The sequence below is a fragment of the Linepithema humile genome, chromosome 1, assembly GCF_040581485.1.
Source record: "Linepithema humile isolate Giens D197 chromosome 1, Lhum_UNIL_v1.0, whole genome shotgun sequence".
In the NCBI taxonomy this organism is placed as follows: Eukaryota; Metazoa; Arthropoda; class Insecta; order Hymenoptera; family Formicidae; genus Linepithema; species Linepithema humile.
In genome coordinates, this window is record NC_090128.1 from 13872276 (window position 1) to 13894616 (window position 22341).

At 35.1% G+C, this 22341-nt stretch overlaps 3 protein-coding genes across 4 annotated transcripts; 2 read left to right on the forward strand and 1 right to left on the reverse strand.

The window, feature by feature from the left end:
* Nucleotides 1-982: 982 nt before the first annotated feature.
* LOC105679565 (A disintegrin and metalloproteinase with thrombospondin motifs 13-like) lies at nucleotides 983-7310 on the reverse strand. 2 transcript variants are annotated; one of them, XR_010888186.1, is made up of 7 exons: nucleotides 5150-7310; nucleotides 4850-5062; nucleotides 3993-4726; nucleotides 3072-3754; nucleotides 2156-2829; nucleotides 1574-1989; nucleotides 983-1514 (listed from the first exon to the last, which is right to left on the reverse strand). XR_010888186.1 is itself a non-coding variant. In XM_067348190.1 (7 exons), exons 5-7 carry the CDS (start codon nucleotides 2425-2427, stop codon nucleotides 1087-1089), a joined length of 1074 nt encoding a protein of 357 aa, XP_067204291.1. In that variant the 5' UTR covers nucleotides 2428-2829; nucleotides 3072-3754; nucleotides 3993-4726; nucleotides 4850-5062; nucleotides 5150-7310; the 3' UTR covers nucleotides 983-1086. The 2 variants fall into 2 exon arrangements, 1 of the variants encoding a protein (XP_067204291.1); XM_067348190.1 differs by having other exon boundaries at nucleotides 1574-1947.
* A 2643-nt stretch (nucleotides 7311-9953) lies between these two features.
* LOC136997441 (uncharacterized) lies at nucleotides 9954-14267 on the forward strand. The gene has a single exon (XM_067348187.1). The coding sequence runs from the start codon at nucleotides 11396-11398 to the stop codon at nucleotides 13430-13432; it is 2037 nt and encodes a 678-aa protein (XP_067204288.1). The 5' UTR covers nucleotides 9954-11395; the 3' UTR covers nucleotides 13433-14267.
* Nucleotides 14268-20706: 6439 nt separating this feature from the next.
* Nucleotides 20707-21666, forward strand: LOC136997343 (uncharacterized). The gene has a single exon (XM_067348015.1). It carries the CDS (start codon nucleotides 20707-20709, stop codon nucleotides 21664-21666), a length of 960 nt encoding a protein of 319 aa, XP_067204116.1.
* Nucleotides 21667-22341: the final 675 nt, after the last annotated feature.

A 22341-nucleotide genomic window follows, 5' to 3' on the forward strand; every position in this document is an offset into this window, starting at 1 on the left:
TACCATTTTTTGATTTTTGTAATAAGTACTAAGTAATTAACGAAAAAAGATTGGTGAATCCGTGCAAGTAAAGCGCGCGCAGCGAGAAGGACATCCCACTGCTATGCGATCACTAGGCGCGCGATGAAGCGTTGGGAGGAGCGCTCTACAAATGACAATGGCAACATACGAGCGGCGCGTAACGCTAGATCCTTGTGTCCTAGTGATCGCGTAGCAGTGGGACGTCCTTCTCACCGCGCGCGCTTTACTCGCGCGGATTCGCCGATCTTTTTTCGTTAATTACTCAGTACTTATTATGAAAATTAAAAAATGGTAAAGGGTTTTTCTACTCGATTTAACCTCCTCTACCTGTATATGACCGGTGGGGCGATTATTGCCAGACACCCTGTATATATTTTAATAGTTTGTTATAAAATTCATGAGGTTTGAACATTAAGTAATCGATGTTTTTATGAAAGAACAACCGACTTATAATTCGATAACGCTACTTCTAATGCGCTTGGTTGCATTAGCCGTAGCTGTAACGGCGCACTTGATGAGGAATAAAACACAGGTACTAATGACGAATATAGATACAGATGCTAAATTAATTCGGAACACTTATTTAAAATTATATTCTTTTTTCATAAATATGTCAATTTATAACTATTAATTTGTTTTCCTTCTGCAATCATAACAATGTAATTGATAGAATTTATTTTTTATGTTGATAATGTTACGTATTTTTTATAAATTTGATTTTTGTAACAAAAAGTAGATTTTTTAGGTAAAATAAAAAGTAACATCGCTTGTTCAACGGGCTCTAGAATTGATGCTTAACAAATTGTAAATGATTTCAAATTGATTTATGCGTATTTGCAATTTTATTTTTTCTTAAATCCTACTCTACACATATCAAGAAGCTCTCGACAATTATTCTTGGATTGAGTAGTTTTCCGGTAGACAGTAATGCTGGAGGCAGTAATAATTCTGGCCATCTTCGTAGTGACACCGTGTCCCATCTGGAAAGTATGGGTCGATATCTAAGTCGAGCATTTCCAGGCGTGCCACATATTCATATTGCTTTTTTGCAGCAGATACAATTCGTCAGCAATATACGGTACAGGCTATCCACGGTTTCGTCTTATCATGAATGACCTTCCATCCCGGCCCATTTTCTGGATCATAGTTGAAATATTTTCCGCCTCCCTTTTTCACCTTTAAATTGTATTCGGTGCATTTTATGGTAGCATATTCGGTAATTCTTTTGCGTTTTCCAGTGCAAAGTCTTGAGTCATTGCAAAGAACCACGTCGTAATATGACCCATTACAACTAGCCGTTTTGTAAGTACCATGTGTGCAAAAACGTCGTTTGATTACCACGCCTTTGGATTGCGTCAAGCAACTGCTTTTACAGGAGTCTTCTTTCCATTCACTCCAATTATTGTCTTCACAATACGGAAAAATGTATGGTGGTTCGATAACGGCCACGCATTCTCCGCCGCGACATTCTTTCTCGAGTGCACAACGTGTTCCTAAAAAAAATTTAGTTCAAAACTTTAGATTGAACTCCTTAATTATAAAAAAGACATACCATCCAACGCAGGTCCGGCAAAAAAATACTCATTTTTGCGAGGCGTTTCGCATTGTAAGACTTGACATATATCATGCAACGTGACTACGTTTGCATCTTTGTCGCGTAAAAATAATTCACATTGCTCTTTGGCGGTCCATTCTCTTCCTGGCAAATCGTGATAACGCGAATGGCCCAGTGCATATGGATTTTCGGTCTCTTCTCGTCTTGTATGATCGAGAAGACACGGTTTTCTTTTCCTGAGATTTTTTGTAATGTTACGACTACACTCGGACCATGTTATTTGTCCCCGCAAATATTGAAAATCTGTCATTATGTATCTGCTTTTCGAACACGTCGAATTGATGAAGTCATTATCGTGTTTCATTCCTAATCTTTTGAACAATTAAATTATTACTTTCGAAAATATGCCTTATCTGCAATATTTTTAAATATTTTGTAGTTACTAAGAAGTTTTACACCTTAAAAAACTATATCTCTTTAAAACTCTGAGTAGTTTTATCTTACAATTGAACAAATATGAAAATTCTTCTAATAAATATTATATACTTAATTTGTATAAAAAAGTATACATAAACTTACAGATGGCCGATTTCATGAGCAGCAGCACGAGACGTCGCAAAACCCGAGACTGCGTTAGGACCGGTAGAACTGATTTCTACTAAAGCGCACGATAAAATCTCGGTACACGAGTAATTGACGAAAGAACTTCCTACAACACTATAATGCTTTCGTTCCTTTTCTGACTCATATAGATTTATTCCGGTCAGGTAAAGGCCAATGTCCCACTGAAGCGAATCAATCCCGTCTTTAGGATACAAAAAATTCAAGTAATCGCAGAATGAATTGATCATCTTTGTATGGTTACCGTCGAAGTAGACGAATTTGATAGCTGTTTATCCATTATTACCAACTTTACCAATGAAATATCAACAAGAACACCAAAACTTGAATGATGCAACAAAGCTTGAATTTGGTTCACGTATGCTAGTATCATATCGCGTAACTTATCCTCATCATTGTCCAGAATAGGCATGTACATATGATATGCTGCTTCGTCAAAAAAAACGGCAAGTTCTATGATCAATTTCTTTTGCGTATTATCAATGTTTTCCTTTTTAAAGTTCATCCTTTTTGCTTGATCCCTAAGACATGTTTTTCTTTCCCATAGTGTTTCCATTTTATTACGATTATACTCGGGCCATGTTATATTCCTTTCCAAATTGCTAGAACTTTGCTCTGGTATTAATCCTAAACTGTAAAACAGATAAATTATTAATTTTAAGTATATGCCTTACTTTGCATTGTTTAATTAAAATATTCTTAAATATCTTTTAGTTTATTAATAGTTTATATAACAAACAATTAAAGAATAAAATTTTTTTAAAATGATTGTTTACTTGTTGATTTTATTGTACAATTCTACAATTAAATAAATTCCATTATATAATGTTATTTATTTTCAATTTATACGTAAAACTAGTTCTTAAAAACTTACAGGTCTCCGATCATCTTAATAGCAGTAAGAGGGTATTCGACTTCAGATTTGTCACGGAATTCTGCTATCGCGCATGAGAGAAGCGGCTTACATACGCTATCGAAGTAAGTATATCCCGTAATCTGAAAATTCTTCTCATCTCTGTCATGCGTTTTAAATTTTACCATAACATTTTCATAAAGTTTTATTCCGGTTAAGTAAAGGGCAATATCCCAGTGATGCGGATTATTATCGTTCGGAAAATTTAGAGAATCCGCGTATGTGCAGAACGAAAAGAGCAATTCGCCAGCATTGCCGTCAGAAATTGGCAAATTTGACGGCTGTTCTCTCAGCATAATTAAACGTATTAACGTAATATTCATAAAAACATCCAAACTCGGACGATTAAAGGCAGCCTGGATGCGATTCACGTACGCTAATATAATATTGTGTAACTTATCCTCATCATTGTCCAAAATAGACATGGACTTATTATATGCTGCTTCGTCGATAAAAACGGCAAGTTCTATGGTTAAGTTCTGTCCCGCATTGTCATTATTGATGTTTTCCGGTTTGGAAATCATTGTTTTTGCTTGATCTCTAAAACACGTTTTTGTTTCCCAGAGTTTTTCAATTTTGTTACTATTCTTAGACCATGTTACTTTTGCGAATCGCTAGAACTTTGCTCTTGTGTTAATCCTAAACTGTTGATCAGATAAATTATTAATTTTAAATATATGTTTCACTTTGCATTATTTGATTGAAATATTCGTATTTATCTTATGATTTAGTAATAGTTAACATGGTAAACAATTAAAGAATAAATTTTTTTAATAATGACTGTTTACTTGTTGATTTTATTGTGCAATTGTACAATTAAATAAATTTTATTATAAAATGTAATTTATTCTCTATACGTAAAACTGATATACAAAAACTTACAGATTTCCGATCTTATAAATAGCTTCAAGAGATGATGTGATTTCAGATGAATCACGGAATTCTACTATTGCGCAAGATAAAAGCGGATTGCATGCGCTATCTTGGTAGGTTCTTCCCTTAATATCATAATTCTTTTCGGTTCTGTAATACGGTTGCAATACGTGAATATATTCATAAAGATTTATTCCGGTTAAGTAAAGGCCAATGTCCTAGTGACGCGGATCATTATCGTCCGAAGGATTAAGAAAATTCACGTATGTGCAAAAAAAATTGAGCAATTCTTTAGCGTCGCCATCAGAAATTGGCAAATTTAACTGCTGTTCTTTCAGATATTTTAAACTTATTAACGTAATATTGAAAAAGGCATCCAAACTCGGACGACTGAAAGCATTTTGGATACGATTTACATAGTCTAATATCATATTGTGTAACTTATCCTTATCATTGTTCAAAATTGACATGGACGTATTATATGCTGCTTCGTCATAGAAAACGGCAAGTTCCACAGTTAAATTTTGTTGCGCATTGCGCACGTGACGTCGCTTTAGTTTAAACATGTCCCAGTGGTAAAGACTTGAATCAGCAAAATATTCCATTGATTTTTTAATAACATAAGGTTTGCCAAGTGAAAGATTAGATTGTCCTCTAAAATCGTAGATTAAACACATAGGCATGAAATCGTTCCGCAAAGGCTGTATCTCTAACGTGTTGTTCTCCACAAAAACAAATCCTTCCTGCTTTTAAAAAGATATATTTATTCTTTATGTGTCATTGTATATAAAACGAAAAATAATAAAGGTCACAAGTAATCACATAAAAATTTAAAAACTGTTTGTTTTTCATGTGATATTACTGACCAATTTATGTTCATGACAAAAGTTGATAACCGCAGAGCTGATATGATCTTCATGATAATAAAAGCAATGACTTGATACGTTTAATTTAAACAATTTCTCTGTCACGCCTTTCGCATTATATTTCCATTCTTTGAACGCAGGCGATACAATTTGATCACTTCTACGCAGATTCAGTTGAATCAATCGTCCGAAAACTTTCAGTGTTATTGGTATCTTTAATTTGAATGACAATTAAAAAAGAAATTTGATAATTCTCGAATAACGAGCAACAAATAGAATTATACTGTAAAACGCACGTACCTTTATTGCGCCTGTCGGATTCGATGCCGGCAGTAATATTGTTTCAATATCATGCGTAATTTGCGCGTACGTTTCATTTAGTAAAATTATTATCATATATTTCAATAAAAAAAACATTTTATTTTCTTAAGTTCTCGTTCAATTTCAAACTATTAAACTATTAATCAAATAATTTATATACTCGCACTAGCACTGTCGCGTTCGTTATACCTGATATGATCACGAATGAAACCCGAACTGGCGTATGAGGAATATCTTTCGTGTAGTGTGACACCTATTGTATATTCTCTCTTTGCTACATGTATATGTATAAATATTTATGTTTTTAAATCCAAACGCTTAAATGTAGTATTTACGATGACGGTATAAAATGTAGGTTTATAAAATGTAATTTATCACTAATATGTATAATATGTAACATTGATCGGAAACGTAAAAGTTTAATTTTTAATAATTTGATTTCAAAATGTTGATAATTATTGTTGGTATATAAAATTGTCGTTTATGCGTATTGTTACGTGCCGCAACTTATAGTTTCTTATATTACTCTTTTTTATTCGAACCTTTGAACCTTTTTTATCTTTACTCCTTCTTGATCCTAAACACATGACCCTTCGATGACTGCAATAAACATAAACGCTGTCCCTATGCCTAACGCATATTTTCCTTTTGACAAAACCGCTTCCTTCCAATAAACATTCCGCCGCTACGATTTTCCTACAGCACCTTAAACGAAGATCATTCTCGCCAGTTCAGTTCTCGATCAAAGCTCAAACCAGCAACACCGAATAAAGACTTTTTCCACAAACGTGTCCCGACTTATTCTAAATAATCTATTACGTAGCTATACGCTCGTAACAATTGGTGGCAGCGGTGGGATTATTTGTGTGTAAAAGTGCGGAAATTTTTACTATAATTGAGCTGATTGCTGTTAATTAATATTAAGTGAAAGAAAGTTAGAGACCTGGAATTCGAGAAAACTTCGTAGCCAAGCAAGACTATCAAGTAGAAGAACCGAGGTCAATCATAACTTGGTGCTATCCTGACGAAATTAACGGGAGCACATTTCGATCAACCTGCTGAGATCCTGTCTGTTAGCCGATAAAACCACGACGTGTAGTTTACAACCTACCCCGAGGAAAAAGGCATCAGGACGCTCCTGGACGAGCACAGCAGCTAACGAAGGAAAAGGACAGCAACAACGAGACTCCGTGGACGGCCAGCACGAAAAAAGGTCAACCCTCATCATCATCTCATCTACGTCATCATCATCAATTCATCTATATCTACCAGCGGCGTGAAACCATCTCGTCATAGATATGCTGCGCATCGTACTTCTGTAAGTCTATGAATTTTGTAAACTTTAGAGACACTAAAGCGCATTATAATACAGACAGTTCGGAAAGTAGTTCGTCGATTAGTTATATTAGCGATAATAATTCTAAACATAATCACGTAATCTCAAATCTAGAAACAATCAATATGAACGATCGAACAGAAACGGTAGAGTCAGCGCAAGGCGTAGATCATTTTGGCACAAATCTAGAAAGTCGAAGATCCTCGACGAGTAACAGTAGCTATTTTCCCGTCCGTAATAGTTTATCGCTCATACCTGTTTTTAATGGGAAAAATATTCCAGTGACGCAATATACAGCAGATTGTAAAGGAGTTAATGACTTAGTCGAGCCAGACGATAGGTTATTTTTCTTTAGATCGGTCTTACAAGTTAAATTAACGGGAGATGCCGCGTTAGTGAGAACAATCTATACAATAAATAATCTTGATGATTTATGCAAAGCATTAGAAAAGAAATTCGGAAATTCCAAAAGTTTTGACCATTGGGAAGTGGAAATTAATAAACTTCAGCAAAAAAGAAATGAATCCATTGAAGATTATGCTACTAGAACCAGAAAATTAAACTCTGAAATGATCCTTGCAATTTCTAATTACCCTGATCCAACAGCAAGAGCAGGACTAAGAATCTTTGCAATGAATAAATTAATTACTCATTTCTTAGGCGGATTACACAATCAAACGGCACAACTTCTCTTATCACAAAAATTTAACACGTTAGAAGACGCAATAGAAAGTGCAACTAGGTACATTACAACATCTAATTATCATTCAGAAAGATTTAGACAAAATAGATTCAACGATACATCGAGAATAACTTATAATTACTGCAGGAAAATAGGACACACAGAAAACGAATGTAGGAAAAAACGTTACGATTCACAAAATGCCTCTCGTGAAAATCAAAATTCTTGGCAAAATAACCAATATAATAACGTCAGACGCGAGCAAAATTTTTCGCGGAATAATAACCCAAACGGAAGCAGATTTAACAGTAACCAAAATTTTTCTAACACTAACTATCAATCCAACCGGTTTAACCAACCCAATCAATATAATCAAGCGAATTATCAACATAATAATAATTTATCTAACAACCTACCTAATAATTCAACTAATAATTCACATTTAAACTACCATGGCCAAGCGAAAAGCGCGCAACGTCAAGGCCAAATATCGAGTCGCGCACATCCGATTCAATCACTAGAACAAGAGCAAGAACATATACAATCAGAACAACCTCAAGAAATCTTATATCAATCCCATTCGAAGAGCTTAGAAATTCAGGAGACAGATTCTTGTTAGATACAGGCGCTGATATTAACATCATTAAAGCTAACGCATTAGAGCGCGATACACTTGTGTATGTCGATGAAAAAGTAGAAATTCAAGGCATAACCGAAGAAAAGCAACAAACTTTCGGAACTGCATACTTACATTCAAATACGGGAGTTCACGAATTTCATGTAGTGCCCAGTAAATTCCCTTTGAAGGAACAAGGAATTATAGGTTCTACATATCTGCGTCAAGAAAACGCGAAAATTGACTTCAAAACGCGAACGGTAACAATTAGCAATAATCAAAGATACCCATTAGAATTTAGTAATCGAATAACGTTACCGAGTAGAAGTATTTGCCCTGTGATGTTACAAACGAAACATTATAACATTGATAATGCATTCATAGATCACAAAGAGTTAGAACGTGGTGTTTTTCTAATGAATAGCATAGTAAAAGTGAATCACGCGGGAGAAACGTATACATACGTGACAAACACGACTGAAAAAGAAGTAGAACTAGAGTTACCTGAGATCGATGTAGAGCCAGTGGATATTACCACGAGCCAGAGGGACAGCCCTACATATAAGATAGACTCGGTAATCTCAAATAATGTAACAAAAAGATTAAAATTATTAAAACAGAATTTAAGATTAGATCATTTAAATGAAGAAGAAAAACAGTCAATACAACCTATAATTGAAAATTTTAATGATATATTCTATTTACCGGGAGATCAATTAAAAGGTACTAATAAAATTACACACTCTATAAATACGACAGATAACATCCCTATAAACGTAAAACAATATAGATATCCACCGATCCATAAAAACGAAATTAAAAATCAGGTAAATAAATTATTAGATCAGGATATTATTCAACCGTCTGTTTCACCGTATAACTCACCGTTATGGGTAGTGCCGAAAAAACCCGACGTTGATGGTAACAAACGATGGCGGTTAGTAATAGATTTCCGTAAACTAAATGAAAAAACAGTTGGAGATGCATACCCTTTACCTAACATATCAGATATCTTAGATCAATTAGGCAAAGCCAGGTATTTTTCGTGTTTCGATTTAGCCTCAGGCTTTCATCAAATTCCCATGGATCCGCAAGACACCGTAAAAACAGCCTTTAACACGCCTAACGGTCATTTCGAGTATAAAAAAATGCCATTCGGTTTAAAGAACGCCCCCGCGACGTTTCAACGCCTGATGGATAACGTTTTAACCGGACTACAAGGAAATGTTTGCTTTGTTTATTTAGACGATATCGTTATATACGCACAAACTTTAGAAGAACATAAACAAAAATTACACCAAATTTTCGAACGAATCAAAGAAGCTGGTCTTAGCTTACAGCCAGACAAGTGTGAATTTTTCAAGCGCGAATTAACATATTTAGGCCATATAATATCAGATAAGGGAGTTAAACCTAACCCAGAAAAAATAAAAGCAATCGAGCAATATCCAGTTCCTAAAAATCATAAACAAGTAAAACAATTTTTAGGACTTGTAGGGTACTATCGTAGGTTTATTAAAAATTTCAGCAAAATTACAGAACCATTCACCTCGCTCCTCAGAAAAAATGTACCATTTAAATGGGAAATGAGGCAACAAATTAATTATGAAAAACTAAAACAGTTACTATCGAGAGAACCTATTTTACAATATCCAGATTTTGATAAAGAATTTTTATTAACTACTGATGCAAGCGATGAAGGAATCGGTGCAATCTTATCACAAGGTGAAATAGGCAGCGATCTTCCCATTGGTTACGCTTCACGAACATTAAATAAAGCAGAAAAAAATTACGACACAACGGAAAAAGAACTTTTAGCTATTGTCTGGGCAGTGAAACATTTTCGACCTTACTTGTACGGTAAACCATTTAAAATTATCACGGATCACAAGCCGTTAACTTGGCTCTTTAATGTTAAAGATCCATCATCCCGACTAATGCGCTGGCAATTAAAATTAGAAGAATATAATTATAAAGTCGTATACAAAGAAGGAAAACTAAATACAAATGCAGATGCACTCTCTAGAAATCCGCAAATAATGACCTTTCAGATACAAGCTTCAGGTAGTAGCGATGCGAATTTGAGCTATAGCTTATTTTTACAACACGCACTAAATGATTTATTGTGGGAAACAGATAATATAATCCCTCAAATTTCAGGTAGCATAAAAGGTCTTTTAGTGAAAGAAATAAACTCTTCTCCTAAAATTAAAATTTCTCTTTCTAAAAACGGTAATAAAGCAGAAGACATAACGCTCGCACCGGGAAATATTAAAATTAAGAAAAAGAAGCATCTAACTGAAATAAATCTCGTTACACGCGAAAATAAAAATACCCCAATAAATATGGAAGATATTTTTAATTGCTTAATTAAACTAAAAGAATATGTAATTGCACATAACCAAACGATAATTTCGATAGCACCTATAGGAGACGCTAACAATAAAATAAAAATAACTCAAATGATAAAATATATATTTAAAGATACACCAATTAAAGTATATCTATTAAAATCGTTAACACAAGAAATTGTTGATCCAATAATAAAACAAAATATTTTAACAGAACTACATAATTCAGCGATCGGAGGTCACAAAGGCGTCACAAAAACTTTAAAACGAATACAACAATACTTCTCATGAGATGGTATGAAACAAGACGTAAAAAATTATATAAAAGCTTGCCATGATTGTCAAAAACGAAAATTAGTTAGAGTAAAAACAAGAGCACCCATGTTAATTACTGACACTCCAAGTGAGGCATTTGAAAAGGTAGCGATCGACATTGTGGGTCCCTTGCCGGAAACAGAGGAAGGACATAAATACATCTTAACCACACAGGATCAATTAACGAAATTCTGCACGGCTTATCCATTGCTAGACACAAACAGTACGACTATAGCTGATAAAATCGTCAATAAATATATTTATACCTATGGTTCACCTAAAGAATTGTTGTCCGATCAAGGTAGTAACATTTCAGGAGAGTTAATGAAAGGAATTGCAAAGATCTTTAAAATCAAACAGGTAAAAACAAGCGTTTACCACCCTCAGTCAAATGGAGCATTAGAGCGCTCACATCACGTATTAGCTGAATACCTTAAACCATATATTAATCAAAATCAAAATAATTGGGATTCATTTCTAGATGCCGCTATGTTCTCTTATAATACCGCTTATCACGAAGGAACAAAAATATCTCCGTACGAACTAGTATTTGGACGAAAACCGCGACTTCCTTCCGTACTTGTAGAACCGAGACAAGGAATCACTCACGAGGAATTTCTCGCAGATTTAACGAATAGATTGAATTACTTAAGAAAAAACGCTAAGAATAATTTACAAAAGGCTAAAGAGTCAGCAAAAGAATATTACGATAAGAAAATGAAACCATTAGTTTTAGATCCGGGAGAATACGTTTATGTATTACACGAAACGGTCAGAACAGGCAGTAAAAAATTGTCTGATCAATACGACGGACCATTCCAAATTACACGTAGACTGAACGATGTAAATTATGAAATTAAAAGAGGCAAACGCAATCAAATCTTGCATGTCAATAAATTAAAACGCGCATATTTTCCTTTACAGAATGTTGATGTCGATGATGACTAGTTCAGAGTCTTTTGAAGCCTTTACTAACCAACCACTAACGAGACTGGCAGGAGTCTATTTTGAAAACTTAGGCGACCTTCTTATTTTTAGAGACCACTGGAAGTTCATTAGTTATGTAAATCTTGCGCCATTGGAAGAAAAAGAAAAAATATTGAAATTTTACGCGGAGAAAATCGAAATCTTATGTTACAGCAGATACCATATGTACGGAAACAATATAACATGTTCAGGACTACAAGAATTAGAACGTATTAAACGAAGATTAATAACATTAAAAACAGAGCGAGAAACTATCAACGACATGGTAGGACGATTTGATGACGAAATCCGTTTCAACAACCGCGGAGCGAGAGTCAAACGTGGTGTATTTGACTTTGTAGGACAAATTTCGAAAATTTTATTTGGCACACTAGATTCATCCGATGCTAATTACTATAACGAACAAATAGATCTCGTCTATAACAATTCAAAACAGCTAACAGAATTATACAAAAAACAAATCAGCATTATGCGATCCACGATTAATCAGTTTAGTCTTGCCTTTGCAGAAAATAAACATAAATTTGAGGAAATTGATTTTAATTTGTATAAACTTAACGACGAAATTTACAAAAACACGGGAAAATTAAACGCATTACAATTAAACACCGAAACAAATTCATATTTGTTAGAATGTGCCGAATTGATGTTAGAATATGAACTAGATTTAACAATACTTACCGATGCTATATTACTAGCGCGCCGAGGATTACTCCATCCGAAAATACTTACACCTAGAGAATTATTTAATAATTTAAAAGATTCACATTATATGACAAACAACAAAAGATTACCTGTAACTTTAGACCCTAGCCAACTTAATAACCTAATCGATGCTAGCGATTTAAGTATATTTTATAAAAATCATAGGTTAGTTTACATTTTCGAAATTCCATTAATCGAACAAAATGATTTCATATTATACCATATGATTCCATTACCGATCAAACAGAACGAAGAAAACGTTTACGCATTCATAAACCCGCTACACTCGTACATAGGACTCAGAACTGACAAACAATTGTATACACACTTAACCGATCGAGATATCACAAAATGTAAAAAGATTAACGACGCAATGATTTGCAAACAAACGGACCTATTGTACCAGATTTCGACCGTCCATACTTGCGAATCGGAACTACTGAAATCCGCTAGATTAGAAAACATATTGAAAGAATGCGATATCCGTGTAATGAAAATTCATAATACTGTCTGGTATCAATTACAATCTGCGAACTCGTGGCTTTATACTGCGCCGCGGGAGGAGACCCTTCACATTTTATGTAAAGACGACAAGCCGCGTCAAACACAACTACTTTTAACTGGTTTAGTTAAACTATCCCCGGAATGTGATGCCATTTCGGATAATGTATTATTACATACCCAAACTATAAGCATAATCGATACCATTGACAAAGATTTTATTCCTAACGTTAATCTTAGTACAAACAAATTATGCGAAGATATCAAAGAAAGTAATGTTAATATTTCAGAGCTTCAATTGTTAAACATTGGTAAAACACCTCACTTAGATATTAATTTGTTAAAAACAGCTAGTTCTAGTTTGGACGAATTATATAAAGAAGCAAATGAGATAGGCAAACATCACCGAACTAAAACCTTATATGAAAAGACTTTGAGTTGGTTTTATTATATATTATATACTATGATAGGATTAGTTATTATCTATATAACGGTAAAATGTTCATTGATTAGTAAGTTCGTTCATATTTTTAAATTATGTTGTATACCTAAGGAAGGCTGCGTTCAGTATTTTAACAACTGTTTTAATAATAATATAACCACTCGTAGTGCTCATCCGACAGCTACGCAACGCGAAGTTACCTTTATATCGGTACCGACCGACAGCGAAGAATCCCTTCGTATCGAAAGAGAGGGACATGGAACAAATAACGAGATCCGACGTTCTCGCTCTCGTAATAATCGATTGTCAAGACTTGAACGCGTGTGAGACAAAGCACAACTATTGTATCGTTTTAAGGAAATTTAACATTGCGAATTAATGACATAGTATAAGAGCCTATACATGTGTATGTTAGAGTATAAGACTACGTTATACCTCATTGTTTAGAACATCGTTGAATATTAATTTTTCTGATCATTGTAATACTAGATTAAGTTACTGCGTTAATTTAGAAATAAGATCTTAAATGTATTTTTCTACTTCGAGAAAGATCTTCATTCCTAAGGGGGGAGATGTTACGTGCCGCAACTTATAGTTTCTTATATTACTCTTTTTTATTCGAACCTTTGAACCTTTTTTATCTTTACTCCTTCTTGATCCTAAACACATGACCCTTCGATGACTGCAAGAAACATAAACGCTGTCCCTATGCCTAACGCATATTTTCCTTTTGACAAAACCGCTTCCTTCCAATAAACATTCCGCCGCTACGATTTTCCTACAGCACCTTAAACGAAGATCATTCTCGCCAGTTCAGTTCTCGATCAAAGCTCAAACCAGCAACACCGAATAAAGACTTTTTCCACAAACGTGTCCCGACTTATTCTAAATAATCTATTACGTAGCTATACGCTCGTAACAGTATTCGTAATATCTTGTAAGTTACGTTAAAATTCAGGATCAATAGAAATCAAAGAAAAGAAACAATTAAATAAATATATACATATTGCAACAGACATTGTTAAGAATTAATATTTTTATACAATTATTCTGTCGAATAAAATTTGTTGGTAAAAAATATTAAAAGTTAAAAATATATATTGAGTAGTAATATTCAGTTAATAAATATATCGAAATCAATTATTTGTAACATCATTCTAACGTAATGTGTGGTGTAGCATAAGGATTCACCGCCGTATACGTCCCTTGCGCGCATCCACTCACTTATTAAAAACGATAATACGAGGATCAAAGAGATCCGCTGATTTAACGCGAGCTAGTTGTTTGTCTGAGCGGCACTATTTATATTTTTATGTTATTCCACCGTCTATGATTCTATTGGTTGCGGTGTAGATCTAGCAACTTACAACTGCCAATCAGAAGAGGATATTGTCCCCAATCGTGACATAAAAATCCTATCACGCTATATATATATGAGGTCGAACGAACACGTTCCAGTTATTATTCTGTTCTAAGCTCTCAGCTAGCTCGTATCAGTACACAAAGTCATATATATCAGTAATAATAAATATTTTATTATACGAAACCACAGTGAAGAATTATTTGAATTATTCTTACTGCTACAAAACAATGGTGCCTCCTGTGAGGTACGCCTCACTCAAGCGTTAATTACCAGTGAATCGATCAAGGAAAGATTGACGGTGACAACATTCATATACACCAGGGTGACCGATTCATCTGGACGAAACTAAATTCAGCCGTTAACGGAAGATAAGTATTGCCGATTTGAGTAAGTCAATTAATTACAATTTACAATGTCGGATAGAACGAAATTTATATTGTAAAAAAGAACGTCTCTAAAATCACAGATCACTGGCTTATATAATACCCTCGACAAAGGCACTTTGGATGATTCTACGTTAAAATTAAGAATTACTCGTTTAACTCAACTATATCATGCATTTGAAGAATTTAACGATGAACTTGCGATTTTGGATTCTAATGATGAACATCAAATCGAATTCTCGAATATTCAGGAACGTTTTTATTCGCTCGCGGGTAAAATTGATGCCATGTTAAATAACGCGAATTCATCAAGCGCTGCAAGCACATCGAGTGCCGGAAATGCTTCTAATGACGAGAATCAGGTAGCGATCGCGCAGACTAGCGCGTCTAATAAAAGACTACGAATTAAGTTACCTCAAGCGCCCTTGCCTACTTTCGACGGAAAGTTCGAAGGATGGTTATCTTTCAGAAACGCGTTTCACAGCATGATAGGCAGTCAAACAGATTTATCAGATATCGATAAGCTGCATTACTTAAAATCAGCGTTAATAGGAGATGCAGCAAACAAAATAAAAATTCTTGAAATAGACGGAATAAATTATAATAAGGCATGGGAATTATTAGAACGCTCGTATGAGGTTAAACGGATTTTAGTTTCCCGACATCTGTCGATGATTATGAATTTACCCGTCTTAGATAAAGAAACTGCAAACGGTTTGTCGAAATTGGCGGACGACGCGCAACATCTCGCATCACTAGCAGCATTAGGAGTGAACGTAGGACATGAGATTATCGTTCATATTCTTGAAAGTAAATTACCGAAGAGTATTATAGACAAGTGGGAAGTGACTTTAAAGAGAGATGAATTTCCAACGTTAGATGAGATGTATGAGTTCTTATATAAATCGGCAGTTTGTGCATCAAAACGCGAAAGATCAAAATTTTCTGACACCGAAAGGAATATTCATGAGCCCATTGCGAAAAAGAAGCGACTGCATTCGTCGAATCAAACATTCATATTAAATGCGTCACGCAATTGCATAATATGTAAAACTAAGCGACATCCTCTTTATTTATGTAATGCATTCAAACAATTATCTATACCTAAACGCATTGAGACAGTAAAAAATGCAAAGGTTTGCTACAATTGTTTACGTTCCCACCGTGATAGTCCATGCAAATTTTCGAATTGCACTATATGCCAGAAAAAACACAATACGCTTTTGCATTGGGATAAATATGCGAATACGGCTAAAGTGGGTACATCAATCGTAGAAACAACTAAAGATAAAGATCAATGACTAATCGAGAAATCGAGCACTGCGGTGGCGGATTTCGCATTGGCTTCATACATTCCCCGGCCACAATTATTAACAAGCGCGTCAGTTTATATTCACGATCGTAAAAATAATCGCGTTTTATGCCGAGCTCTATTAGACACATGCGCGTCTGCCAATTTCATTTCCGAACGTTTTGCAAAACGATTAAAGGTACAAATAAGTCCGCAAACACTACCGATCGGTACGATAAATGCCATAAACACTGAATCTAAAGGCATTGCGCACATAATTATACAATCTATTCATGATGATTTTTCTAAAAAATTGACGTGTTTAGTAATACCAACTATTGCAAATTTGATTCCTCCGGAGGTTGTACCACGCGGATCGATAAAGATTCCGTCGAATATTAAGTTAGCTGATCCTAAATTTCACCTTCCATGTGCAGTTGACTTATTAATTGGTTCTGGAGCTACCTTGTCTTTATTTTCAATCGGTCGGATTAATTTAAGAGAAGATCGTGATTTATATCTGCAAAAAACGCGTTTGGGATGGGTGATTGCTGGCGATGCGTCATCGCAAGCTCCTTTAAAATTTGAGTCTTTCGTAACAAATTTAGAAAATCAATTAGCAAAGTTTTGGACGATCGAAAAGATCGCGGAAATTAAACCGAAAACTGAAGAAGAAATTGAATGCGAAACACATTTTGTAAAGAATGTGTCTCGAGATAATCAAGGACGTTATAAAGTTTGCTTGCCATTTCGCCCAACAATGACGCATATTGGCGAAACACGAACAATTGCGCTTAAGCGTTTAATGTCATTGGAACGCAAATTCGATGCAAATCCAGCTTTCAAAAACGAATACACGCGTGTAATAGATGAGTATTTGATTTTAGGGCATATTTCCAAGACGAAAGATCCCGGTGATGACGGATATTATATGCCGCACCACGCGGTAATAAAAGACGCGAGTAGCACCACTAAACTCCGAATAGTATTTGATGCTTCATCAAGGTCGAGTAATGGTAAATCACTAAATGATTTATTAATGGTGGGACCCACAATACAAGATAAATTATTCTCGCACTTAATCCGATTTCGTACATATAAATACGTCATCACGGCGGATATTGAAAAAATGTATTTACAAATTTTATTACACGAAAAAGATCGGTGCTATCAACGGTTTCTTTAGCGTAAAAATAATGATATCGAAGTATTTCACATAAATAAACTCGCGTTTGGTGTTGCATCTTCGCCATTTCTTGCAATTCGCGCACTTCATAAACTCGCAAATGATGAACGACGCGCATATCCTAGAGCAGCTGAAATTCTCAAGTCTCATCTATATGTCGATGACTTATTAACCGGTGCTGATAGTATTGAGGAAACACGATCGATAAGAGACGAAATAATTATGTTACTTTCTCGAGGTGGTTTTTCAATACGACAATGGGCTTCAAATGAAATACGCATAATTAACGATTTATCTACTAACGCGTTACATGCAAAATTTAGATTTAGCGAGAATAGATCTTTGAAAACGTTAGGTATGACTTGGAATACGGAAGATGACAAAATCTATTATTTAACGGTTCCAATTAAAATAACAAACAGAATAACTAAAAGAAACATATTATCTGAAATCGCAAAAATATTCGATCCATTAGGTCTATTAGGCCCTATAATATTATACGCTAAAGGGTTAATGCAGCGATTATGGCAATGTAAGCTACATTGGGATGAATCCGTACCACAAAATATACACGTTGAGTGGATAGAATTTGTTAAACAATTAGAAATAACGAATCAAATTGCAATTATGCGCAGATTATTAGTCGACGATTGTTGTGACGTTCAAATTCACGGATTTTGCGACGCAAGTTTCAATGGTTATGGGGCGTGTTTATACGTGCGGTCAAGCGGAAAGGATAAAAACACAATTACGAGATTAATATGCGCTAAATCTAGGGTCGCGCCGTTAAAATCTATCACAATACCTCGTCTTGAACTATCTGGTGCATTGTTACTAGCACGATTACATCACGAAGTGCGTAATGCTTTACATATTACACCCGACAAGACGATATTTTGGTGCGACTCTACGATTGTTCTTCATTGGATAAAGACAGCTCCGTACTTGCTTAAAACCTATGTAGCTAATCAAGTTACTGAAATACAAGAGCTCACGCATTCTATCGAGTGGCGATGTTCGTGAACCTAGCATATCATTTTCCAGCAGATCAAAAATAAAAGAGAGTTCTTGTCGCATGCAGTCGAGTTCTATAGTTCCTTATAGTTTTTAGTAATAGTTCTGGTGATTTTATCCAAAAAAACACCAATCGAAAAAATGATCTGCTAACTTCCCGTAGCAGATCATTTTCTAGCAGATCAAAAATAAAAGAGAGTTCTTGTCGCATGCAGTCGAGTTCTATAGTTCCTGATAGTTTTTAATGATAGTTCTGGTAATTTTATAAAAAAAAACACCGATCAAAAAAAATGATCTGCTACGGAAAGTTAGCAGATAAAAAATAGAGGACACTGAACATATATGTGATATGCTGGCCGTATATTGATAGTTCTGTTGATAATTAAAGAGTTTTCGTGTAGTTCTGAGCCAGTACATTGCTTTTCCAAAGAGTTCTGACGACTAAAATAATTAGAAAATTTTTTAACAATTATTTTACCCGAAAAACACGCATTTTTGTACATATATGTGATATGCTGGCCGCATATTGATAGTTCTGCTAAAAATTAGACAGTTCTCTTCTAGTTCTGGGCGAGTACATTGCTTTTCCAAAAAGTTCTGACGACTAAAATAATTAGAAAATTTTTTAAACAATTATTTTACCCGAAAAACACGCATTTTTTAGTATATGTGTGATATGCTGGCCGTATATTGATAGTTCTGTTAATAATTAAAGAGTTTTCGTGTAGTTCTGGGCAAGTACATTGCTTTTCCAAAAAGTTCTGACGACTAAAATAATTAGAAAATTTTTTAAACAATTAATTTACCCGAAAAACGCGCATTTTTGAGCATATGTGTGATATGCTGGCTGCACATTGATAGTTCTGCTAAAAATTAGACAGTTCTCTTCTAGTTCTGGGCGAGTACATTGCTTTTCCAAAGAGTTCTGACGACTAAAATAATTAGAAAATTTTTTAAACAATTAATTTACCCGAAAAACACGCATTTTTGAGCATATGTGTAATATGCTGGCCGTATATTGATAGTTCTGTTAATAATTAAAGAGTTTTCGTGTAGTTCTGGGCGAGTACATTGCTTTTTCAAAGAGTTCTGACGACCAAAATAATTAGAAAATTTGCGTTTTTCTTTTCAAAATTTTCAAAATTTTCAAAAATGCGCGTTTTTCGGGTAAATTAATTGTTTAAAAAATTTTCTAATTATTTTAGTCGTCAGAACTCTTTGGAAAAGCAATGTACTTGCCCAGAACTGCACGAAAACTCTTTAATTATTAACAGAACTATCAATATACGGCCAGCATATCACATATATGTTCAGTGTCCTCTATTTTTTATCTGCTAACTTTCCGTAGCAGATCATTTTTTTCGATCGGTGTTTTTTTTTATAAAATCACCAGAACTATCATTAAAAACTATCAGGAACTATAGAACTCGACTGCATGCGACAAGAACTTTCTCTTATTTTTGATCTGCTAGAAAATGATCTGCTACGGGAAGTTAGCAGATCATTTTTTCGATTGGTGTTTTTTTGGATAAAATCACCAGAACTATTACTAAAAACTATAAGGAACTATAGAACTCGACTGCATGCGACAAGAACTCTCTTTTATTTTTGATCTGCTGGAAAATGATATGCTAAGTTCACGAACATCGAGTGGCGGCACATTAGATCTATAGATAATCCCGCGGACGCATTGTCAAGAGGTCAACTACCTCACGCGTTTGCTCAGAATCGCACATGGTTTACAGGGCCACATTGGCTAGCAGAGAGCGAAAAAAGGTGGCCATTCGAAGATTTACGAGTGAGTGAGATACCGGAACTGAAAAAGAATGTCTGTCTAACGGCAACTTTAGTTGATAATGGAATACTCGAGAGATATTCTTCTTATCATAAATTATGCAGAATAGTAGCGTATTGCCTTCGATTCAGGGTCAATAATAAATACTTTAGTTCGATAAATTTGGAAGAGATAGGTAAAGCCAAAATACGAATACTAAAGCTATTGCAAATTAGCCGATTTTCCAACAAAAATAAAGCACTGGAAAAAGGACATCTGATTAATAAAGGTAGACTCGCTAATTTGAATCCGTTTTAGATACAGATGGTTTAATTCGTGTCGGGGGGCGACTTCAATCTTCTAATCTAACTTTCGCACAAAAACATCCTATCTTACTTCCGAGCAAACATGGTTTAACTGATAGTATTATTCGTGAAACTCACGAGAGGTATCATCATCCTGGCATACAAACTACATTATATTTCATTCGTCAAAAATTTTGGTTACTAGACGGCAGAAATCAGGTCAGAAAAATTACGCGTTCATGTATCCGGTGTTTTCGGTTCAATGCTGAGACGGTTAAACACAAGATGGGAAATCTTCCATCATTCCGCATATGCGAGGCAGTACCGTTTACTAACACTGGCATCGATTTCTGTGGACCATTTTATATTAAAGAGAAAAAATTTCGTAATCGTTCGCGAATTAAAGTTTACATATGCGTATTTGTTTGCTTGGTGATAAAAGCTGTACATTTAGAAATTGTGAGTGATTTGACATCTGAGGGTTTTATCGCAGCCTTGCGACGATTCATCGCGAGACGTGGATTGCCCGCTCACATTTATTCGGATAACGGGAGCAATTTCGTAGGCGCGAATAATCAACTAAAGGAAATGTACGCATTATTTAGTTCCGAACAACATCAAAACATCGTAAATAAATTCGTATGCGAGCAACGTATCACCTGGCATTTCATTCCCCCCGGAGCCCCACATTTCGGTGGAATATGGGAGTCGAAGGTGAAGTTGTTTAAACATCACTTTAAGCGAGTAATAGGAGATTCATTATTTACATTCGAGGAGTTAAACACATTTGTGACCGAAGTCGAGGGTATTGTGAACTCAAGGCCAATCACATATATTTTGTCTGATCCAAATGACTTACTCGTATTATCCCCGGCTCAATACTTAATCGGCAAACCTCTTACTGCTCTTTCTGAGGGCGATTTATCACATATTCCAGTTAATCGGCTATCCGTCTGGCAACACATTAACAAGGTCAGACAGGATTTTTGGGCTCGTTGGAGCCTCGAATATTTAAATGAGCTCCAAACACGGAGTAAATGGAAGAAAGACGGAACAAATCTCGAAGTGGGAACTGTGGTATGCGTAAAGGACAAGACTTTGCCATGCAATCAGTGGTTGTTAGGCAGAATCACACAAATTCATCCAGGCGACGATGGAGTCGTACGAACTGCCACCATCAAAACAAAAAACGGAGAAATAAAAAGAGCAGTTAAGTCTTTGTGCCCACTTCCCATCGAGCAATGATCTCATTGACTGGCTGTAATACCAAACATGGTATTTAAAAATCATATGTCCACCATGCGATGTCATCCCCTAGGCGCTGTCATAAATTGACTCAGGGTGACGACCCCAAGGCGTTGTTGTGAACCGACTCAGGGTGATAACCCCTAAGCGTTGTCGAGGATCAGCTCAGGGTAAAAAACTCCATAAGACAAAGTCATAATTATACTATTTATGACATAAATTGCAAGGCCTTGTATCAATTTTATGCGATATTTGTATAATTCTATGCGAATTGTATGAATCTATGCGATATTGTACGAATCTATGCGATATTTGTACAATTTTATACGATATTTGTACAATTTTATGCGATAGTTGTACAATCTTATGCGATATTGTATAAATTTATGCGATATTTATACAAATTTACACGATATTTATGCAATATTGTACGAATTTATGCGATATTTGTACAATTTTATGCGATACTTATATGAATTTATGCGAAATAATTGATCGTCTCAAGGGGGGGACTATGTGGTGTAGCATAAAGATTCACCGCCGTATACGTCCCTTGCGCGCATCCACTCACTTATTAAAAACGATAATACGAGGATCAAAGAGATCCGCTGATTTAACGCGAGCTAGTTGTTTGTCTGAGCGGCACTATTTATATTTTTATGTTATTCCACCGTC

What these genes read in the sequence shown, in the direction of transcription:
- LOC136997343 (XM_067348015.1), top strand. Translation starts at nt 20,707, where the DNA reads ATGGGAAATCTTCCATCATTCCGCATATGCGAGGCAGTACCGTTTACT.
- LOC105679565 (XM_067348190.1), bottom strand. Translation starts at nt 2,427, where the DNA reads ATGATCAATTCATTCTGCGATTACTTGAATTTTTTGTATCCTAAAGAC. An exon ending in GCTCATGAAATCGGCCATCT is followed by an intron (nt 1,948 to 2,155) that starts GTAAGTTTATGT and finishes ATTGTTCAAAAG; the next exon opens with ATTAGGAATGAAACACGATA. An exon ending in TGCCGGACCTGCGTTGGATG is followed by an intron (nt 1,515 to 1,573) that starts GTATGTCTTTTT and finishes AATTTTTTTTAG; the next exon opens with GAACACGTTGTGCACTCGAG.
- LOC136997441 (XM_067348187.1), top strand. Translation starts at nt 11,396, where the DNA reads ATGTTGATGTCGATGATGACTAGTTCAGAGTCTTTTGAAGCCTTTACT.